At 47.3% G+C, this 8,110-nt stretch overlaps 1 protein-coding gene across 1 annotated transcript in view; it reads left to right on the forward strand.

The window, feature by feature from the left end:
* Positions 1-7,902, forward strand: part of Trub1 (TruB pseudouridine synthase family member 1) — a 40,853-nt gene extending 32,951 nt beyond the window's left edge. The window contains exons 5-8 of the mRNA XM_051146855.1: positions 1,633-1,705; positions 3,001-3,140; positions 6,010-6,066; positions 6,764-7,902. Coding sequence (XP_051002812.1) covers positions 1,633-1,705; positions 3,001-3,140; positions 6,010-6,066; positions 6,764-7,023 — 530 coding nt within the window. The 3' untranslated portion in view covers positions 7,024-7,902. The remainder of the gene's footprint in view (positions 1-1,632; positions 1,706-3,000; positions 3,141-6,009; positions 6,067-6,763) is intronic.
* The last annotated feature ends 208 nt before the right edge of the window (positions 7,903-8,110 follow it).

Genomic DNA, 8,110 nt, shown 5'->3' on the forward strand with positions numbered 1-8,110 from the left:
AACATGTCACCGTGGAAGCTGCAGCGTGTCCCACAGTGTACCCTCTGACCACACATCTTCACTTGCAAATGTTCATTGCACTGAGGCATTGGCGTCTCTGGCTTCTGTGACGTCATCACTGTTGGATCCTCACCAGGACTCCTCCTGGTTATCCTGTGGTTGCCCTGTGTCATGGAGACCCTGCAGCTCTGGATCAGGAGGACCGCCCCTTTCACATACTTCAACAGTTCACAGATAATGTAGATTTTTTGGGTGGGCCAACTCAAAGCCCTGGATCTAGGCCTGGGTAATAGCTGAGCTGGGCAGTCTGCTGGCTCTCACTTATCTGCGCCACCAGGTAGGAGGCAGGGTCAGCTCTCTCTCCTGCTCTCATGCACTCAGGGCTGGCTCACCTGCACTCACACCTCCAGAGCCAGCTCCACTGTGTGGCCCAGACAAGGCACAGGGCCAGCTCTCCCAGGTGCTACAGTCAATGAGGGTCAGGGATAGCTCTCCTGCTCTCCTGACCTTGGAGCTAGCTCTCCCGACTACTGCAGGTGACAGGTGAGAGAGAACATTATGCCACCCCCACTCCGCCTCATGGCAGATGAGTGATGGGGTCAGCTCTCCCACACTCTTGCCCTTGGAGCTGGCTCACCCATTCTCCCAAAGCCGTGGGCATCTCCACTGTGCTGTCTGGTGAGGTGTAGGACTCACTCTCCAAGGACCTCTAGTGAGAGATGGGGCCAGTTCTGCATTGCCCTTGGACATCTGTGTGGTCCCAGGCAGCTGCCCTGACCAGGAACGTCCCCATGTTCTCTATGGTACTGTGAGCCACCAACCTGACACCAACCCCGCTGCTGCCTGGCCACAGACCCACACATGTCCCGCAGTGCTGAACCATGGCCTTAGGTAGCAAGGCTGGCTATTCACAGCAGGCTGTTCCTCTTCTCCCTCACATCTCCACGTCCATCTGTCTCTGACGCTCAAACGGTTGGTTCTGCTTTTCTTTCCTATCTGTCCACCACACACTTGCACATTGTGGTGGTTCCCACTGTAGTGGGCCACACGGCTGACAGGCCTCTGGGCGACCTCCTGTATCTGCCAACATGGCGTGGCAGCAGGCGTGGCAGCAGGCAGGTCTCTAGGTCTCCTCCCCTCCCTGTGTAGTGTGCCATGGCGGCAGCTGGGTCTCTGTGTCTTCTGTCCGCCTGCTGTATAGCGGTGGGCGGGTTTCTGGGCATCTTTGCCCACCCGCACTGCGAGCCTTGGCAGCAGGCAGGTCTCTGAATGTCTTTTAATTATTTGTTTGTTTGAGGGTTTTGCCTACATATGTCTTTACTCCTGTACTGCCCAGAAAAGGGGACGTCAGATCTACTAGGACTAGAATCAGATGTGAGTCACCTCATGGGTGCTGAGAATGGAACTTAGGTCCTCTGGAAGAACAGCTAGTGCCCCTAACCACTGAGCAATCTCCCCAGACCTGTAGTTTGTGTTTTAGTGAATAATAATAATAATAATAATAATAATAATAATAATAATAATAAAAATAATAATAATAATAATAATTACTGCTACTAATAATGCCTTTCAGGGTTGTTGGGGCTGTTACCTTTATGGTTGTTGTCATCTTTCTCGGTTCAATTTTGACAGATAAAATAACACAAGAAGATATTGAAGGCATTCTACAGAAGTTCACTGGGAACATAATGCAAGTGCCCCCTCTGTAAGTTCCGGTATCAACCTTATGTTTACTGCATTGTCTGTAGGCTGACCACCAGCTAGAATGAAGCGGGCATTCCTTCGCTGAGCTTTAGTCTGGACATCACAGATAATCGTAGAGAGATGAGCTGTCCCGGGTAGGACAGAAGCTCTGGCCCTGAGGCAGCGGTCGCTTCGTCCTGTGCTGGGTAGCAGCATGGCCCGGCCTCTGTGCGTCCCGTCTCCTGCAGACATGGCCGTGACGGAGTGCAGGGGGTCCGCCACCCCCAGACCCGTGGAGAGGACTAACCTGAGGTAGACGGATGCTCAGGGTCCTACTACGTGCTGCCTGCCTGGCCCCGGAATCTTTACAGTACACCCAACAGGTGAAAGTGTGCCTTTGTAAAGCTATGAGTGTAACTTACCTCCCCGCTTGTCTTAGCGCGTTAGAGTGGCCGTAACAAAATGGCTCAGACTAGGCGTCTGTTTCCCATGTCCAGAGGCCACGTCCAGGCCAAGGCTCTGGCGCCGTGCTGCTAGAGCCTGCTTTCTCATGGTGGCCTCATCAGAGCGAGACGACCTCGGTCACCTGACCTGGCCACCCTCTAAAAGGCCTCTCCCCTGACGCCGTCATCTTGGTACTTAGGATTTTGGCAGGTGACTGGGAGAGGAGGCACTCAGCACAGCACCGCTTATCCACGCCTGTGTGCACATGACTATGTCACACATGCCTGCATGACCAGGACACATCAGGACACGCTCCCTTAAAATTTAGATCTTGCTTTGTGTTTAGAAATCTGTTTCCCCTTAAGAACACTGAAGTATATCTACAGAAATGTTTCTTCAAGATTTTTCTCAAATGTAAAACTTTGAAAATTTCAAAAAAAATTGCCTAAAATGTTTATGTCATTTGTTAAACTAAGTTAAATATATGTTTATGTAAACATATATGTTTCCTGCATATAAAATGCTTCTATGTACTCTGATTATCCACGGGTTTGTGGTGTTTACTGTGAAAGACTTTTAGGGAGCGGGGACTAATGAAGGTAGCTGTCATCTCAGGAAAGCTCAAGAGGAAAGTGAGACACGCAGGGAGGTGGGGACCATGAGAACCAGACGCGCAGGGCCTCCCTCCCGAGACGTGGGGACCATGAGAACCAGACACGCAGGGCCTCCCTCCTGAAACGTGGGGACCATGAGAAAAGACTAGTTGAATTTTAGAAGTGTTGTCGGTGGCGCTGGAGCTGCCCTCCATTCCGTGCCGCCCGCACTTTTCCTCGCCCAGCACGTTCTCACTCGCGCTCTCTCCTTATCCACAAGCTACTCTGCGCTGAAGAAGGACGGGCAGCGGCTCTCTACTCTGATGAAGAGAGGTGGAGCCGTGGAGCCCAGGCCTGCCAGGCTGGTGACCGTGCACAGCGTCTCCCTCCTCAAATTCCAGCCACCGTTTTTCACATTAGGTAAGACGGAGAGATATGAAATAGTCCACTTTGCTTCTATCTTTATTTGTGTTTGGCTAATTTTGCATAGTTAGCATGGATCCTTATGGTCTTAGAATTTTATGGATGTGAGAGAAGTTATGGTTTGCTTTCAGCAGGTATTACATAACTAACCCCACGGAGGCCCAGAAACACAGCCAGGCCGATTTCCATATGTTTTTCATCTTATTATAACGTTGGGAGTAAATACTTTACATCTCTTTAGAGATGCAGGGAGAGGACAGCACTTTCCAGATGTTAGAGTTGGGGATGGAGAGCTGGCTCAGCAGCTCAGAGCACTGGCTGCGCTGCCAGAGGACCCTCATGGTGGTTCACAAGCCCTCCCTAACTCCAGTCTCAGGGATCCAGTACCCTCTGCCCTCGTGGGAACCACGCACACACATGGTACTCAGACATATGTGCAAATCACATACTCACACGTATAGCAATAAAAGTAAACATAATTTTTAAAATTTTAGTTTTTATCTTACGGATACTTTCTCTTCCATTTTGCTTCATGCTTAATGCATTTCATTTTAGAGTAAATACTGATTTTTCTGTTTTGTTTCGTTTTCTGAGACAGGATTTCTCTCTGTAGTCCTGGCTGTTCTGGAACCTGTTCTGTAGACCAGGCTGGCCTCAAACTAACAGAAATCCACCTGCCTCAGTTTCCCAAGTGCTGGGATTAAAGACATGCACCACCAAAGCCCACCTAATATGGATTTTTAAAATTGATTTATTCATATTACATCTCAATTGTTATCCCATCCCTTCTATCCTCCCATTCCTCCCTCCCTCCCATTTTCCCCTTACTCTCCTCCCCTATGACTGTGACTGAGGGGGACCTCCTCCTGTATATACTCATAGGGTATCAAGTCTCTTCTTGGTAGCCTGCTATCCTTCCTCTGAGTGCCACCAGGCCTCCCCATCCAGAGGATGTGGTCAAATATGGGGCACCAGAGTTTGTATGAAAGTCATACCCCCCTCTCCACTCAATTGTGGAGAATGTCCTGTCCATTGGCTAGATCTGGGTAGGGTTAATATTGATCTTTTAAACAAAGCAGTTTTAGTTAGTTTTGGGACAAAAGACTGTAAAAGTGGGCTAGTTTCTATCCCAAGCCCCTTTTTGTGAACTGCATGTTATTGGTGTGAAAATAGGTAAGGCAAAAATATTGTTGTTTAGTTCAGGTTGTCAGTTTGAATATGTGATCCATATTTGAAGTAAATTTAAAAACTGAAATGCTTGTTTACATAGTGTTTAAATTGTAGAAGCCTATGTAGTTGTTAGCCCTTGGGCTCCTGAAAGTGACCCAGCCCTTAATTTCCCAGTAATTGTGAATAGAAACTCTTTCAGATGGCGTCTCCCGAGGGCGTTCCTTCCCTCACCCTCACTGCATCTCTTTGGCCGTCCTGCGGAAGGTGGAACAGCTAAAGAACAAAACAAAACAACCCACAAGGCTTTTTTGTACATCTCCTAATTCTAAACAGCTTGACAAACAGTGGGGGGAAAAAAGACCCCCACACGGTGGTTTGTTCCATTTATCCCATAAAAGTGCAGCCCCCACTTTGGGAGACATAAGCTTGCAGCATCAGGGTCTCCTGGCTGCCTGTGAGGCACGGGGGCCGCAGTGTGTTGACTGGAGAGTGTGGAGGAGCGAGTGTGCAGCTGCCTTCTGCAGAGTCAAGTGTCCCTCAGAATGCTGGCACCCCAGGCTGACCCTGGTGCTTCACCCCGTCTTGTCTCAGTCGCCCCTAATTGTGATCTATAGAAAAAGAATTAAAATCCCCAGATGGAGCCGGGCCTGGTGGCGCATGTCTTTCGTCCCAGTACTCAGGGCAGGTGGATCGCTATGAATCGGAGGCCAGCCTGGTCTACAAAGTGAGTTCAGGACAGCCAGGGCTACACAGAGAAACCTTGTCTCAAAAAACAAAACAAAACAAAAACAAAAAATCCCCAGGTGGTGAGTTTTGATTTAATCCTGCCAAGTCTCTTTTCTTGCTTGATGCAACTTAGAAACAATGTAGGATGTGGAGGGTGTGGCAGCCCCACTCGGGCCTAGTAGGATGTGGAGGGTGTGGCAGCCCCACTCGGGCCTAGTAGGATGTGGAGGGTGTGGCAGCCCCACTCGGGCCTTGTAGGATGTGGAGGGTGTGGCAGCCCCACTCGGGCCTAGTAGGATGTGGAGGGTGTGGCAGCCCCACTCGGGCCTTGAGTTCCAGCAAGTGTGGGCTGTGAGACGGGCACTGCCAGTCCTACAGCAATGTGCAGTTCAGGTTATTTTATTTTTTATTTCTTCAGGAATATTCCCAAGTGAACATTTAAATACACAGGCTCTCTCCATGCAGTGTCCCACCCTAAGCACAGATCTCTTCATTGCCAAAGGGATTTTTGCTTGGTGTTTGGTTATATTTTTTCAAATGTTATAAAATCTGAAAATACTAAAGAAATGTACAGCTCATGATAGAAAAGCTGAGTTTTCTGACCATTTTCAAACATAGTAAATGAACAAAGTGTACAAATCTGAAAGTAGTTTTTAGCAGCTCTAGCTCATAATGGCAAAGCTGGGATTTCTATTTAAAACCTATTAAATGAACAAGGCTGGGGTATTAACGTGGTATGGCGCGCCAGTTAATTTAAAATGTGCTCATGACTTTCTGCCTGCTCCACACTCTGACTTTTCAATCTCACAAACACATATGCTGCCAGATGAATAATTTATGGCTTAGCACATAAATATTTTATGGCTCAATTGTTTGCATAGTGCGTTTTCACATGTGTTGAAGAGCTCGTTTTTATGTAAAGTGGAGCTCGCAGAGGTCAGCGCTCACCATGTCACTGCTAACATTCCAGATGTTGAGTGTGGAGGCGGCTTTTACATCCGAAGCTTGGTCAATGACATTGGCAAAGGTAAGCAGAGAAATGAATTGTGAACTGCCATTTAGAGAGTGCTGCTCCCATTTGGTCGGGGAGGGAATTTTTTGCTTTTTGTTTTTCTGAGGACTGGCTGAGGAACTGAACTGCTTTTAGTGCAGATGCATTGTGGGTTTATAGTGTGCACTTATGAGCCTCAGCAGCTGCCAGGAGGCGCTGGTAATGGGGCGGGGTGGGGGTACCACGGAGAGAAGGCTAGAAAATAAACACGGTGGTAATGGATGGGAAAGCCAACATTTTTTCAAGTAAAAACCATTTTAACTCAAAGTAGTAGGGGTCAGGGAAAAAAGCCCCATTTATCCTTCTAAAAATTATTTACATTGAGACAAATCAATTCTACAAAAATACAAAAACAAAAACTGGAAGCTACATCCTACAGGCTCTGCCTCAGAAAGCTCCGTTTTGCCTCCACTGTTTCCTGGTCACATGACAATAGACAGGTCACTGTATCCTATTTGTACAGTAAGAGGAATATTTACCTCCTGGGTGGCTTCAAGTGCCAAGTAGGAAAAATGGGTGTAAGTTTAAATGGCTAAGTTCTTAAGCACTGCCTTGTCTGGGCACTGGGCTCTTGCCTCAGGCAGTACCCTGCGAGGGCAGCGGTGCTTCCTGTTGTTTACAGAGTGTGCATGCTGTGTGGCTCATCTTGAGTTTTCACTTTGGGGTGCTGTAGAACTCTCTTCCTGTGCCAGCGTGCTGGAGCTGACCCGCACCAAGCAGGGGCCCTTTACACTTGAAGAGCACGCTCTCCGAGAAGACAGGTGGACCATTGATGACATCGCACAGTCCCTGGAGCATTGCACATGTCTTATGCCGGAGGAGTTGGCATCTAAAAAATCAAAATCCGAGAAGACCAGTGATCAGGTTTTAAGCTGTGAATATGTAGCTCTACGGGAGACAAAGAGAGAAGATGATGCAATTAAGGCGCTCTGAGACTGGCCTGGGAGGATGGCTTCCGGTTGGTGTGCATTCTGACCCAGGAATGCCGTGGACTCGATGGTTCTTTGCAAGATGTTTTAATATTGTGAATGATGAATTCGATTGGATTCAGATAAATAAGCTTTCTGAATTTGATCTTCCCGTAGTCTTTTTCCTATGAAAAAAGTTAAACAATATTCTACTTACAGAAAACAAGTCTCAGCTGCCGTGGTCAACTAGTTTCCCAGAAGCCTCAACTGGGGCGGGGCAGGGGCGGGGCTTCTGCTGTTTTGAAATTCTCTGTGTATTTGAGTGCTCAGTGTTGAGCCGCCCTTGTGTCTGCGGAGCTCATGGCTGGGTGAAGCGCTGCTGCGCTGGGATCATCTGTGCCTGTGTTTCTTAGATCTTGATAATGAGTATGTTTTCCTAATAAATATTTGTAAATGCACAAAATTCTGCTCCCACCACTAGCAGAATGTAAATAGGTTAAGATGTGATTAATTTCATATCCCATTTGGAGCAGAACTCAGCTCTTGTAGCTGTGTGTTGTGGCAGCTATTTCTGTGGTCAACCACATACTATCAAATTACTAAAAATGTAATTCCATAGAATGTAAACAAAGAATGTATCTTGGATTAAAATTCTCTCCTGCCTACTCTTTAATGCATCTCTGTGTCTCTCTATGGAGCACTGGTCCCCATGACATGGTCTCTATAGTTATTGCAGATATGATCACTTTTAAAAATAGCAACCTGCCTGAGCGTGGTGGTGGCACGCCTTTAATCCCAGCACTTGGGAGGCAGAGGCAGGTGAATTGCTGTGAGTTCAAGGCCAGCTTGGTCTACAAATCGAATCCAAGACAGCCAAGGTTCAACAGTGAAATTTGTCTCAAAAAACAAAAAAAAAATAAAAATAAAAAAACAAAAATAAAATAAAAATAAAAAAGAAAACTTAATGAGTGCTTCAGTGTAGTGTTGTTGTTCTGAGAATATTTGTTTATTCATTTGTTGGGTTTTGGGTTTTTGTAGGCAAGGTCCCTTTCACTGAGTGGTTGAAAGAACTCACACCTTCGTCGCAGACCTCATGATTTAGATCTTAGCAT

The sequence above is a fragment of the Acomys russatus genome, chromosome 5, assembly GCF_903995435.1.
Source record: "Acomys russatus chromosome 5, mAcoRus1.1, whole genome shotgun sequence".
Classification (NCBI taxonomy): domain Eukaryota; kingdom Metazoa; phylum Chordata; class Mammalia; order Rodentia; family Muridae; genus Acomys; species Acomys russatus.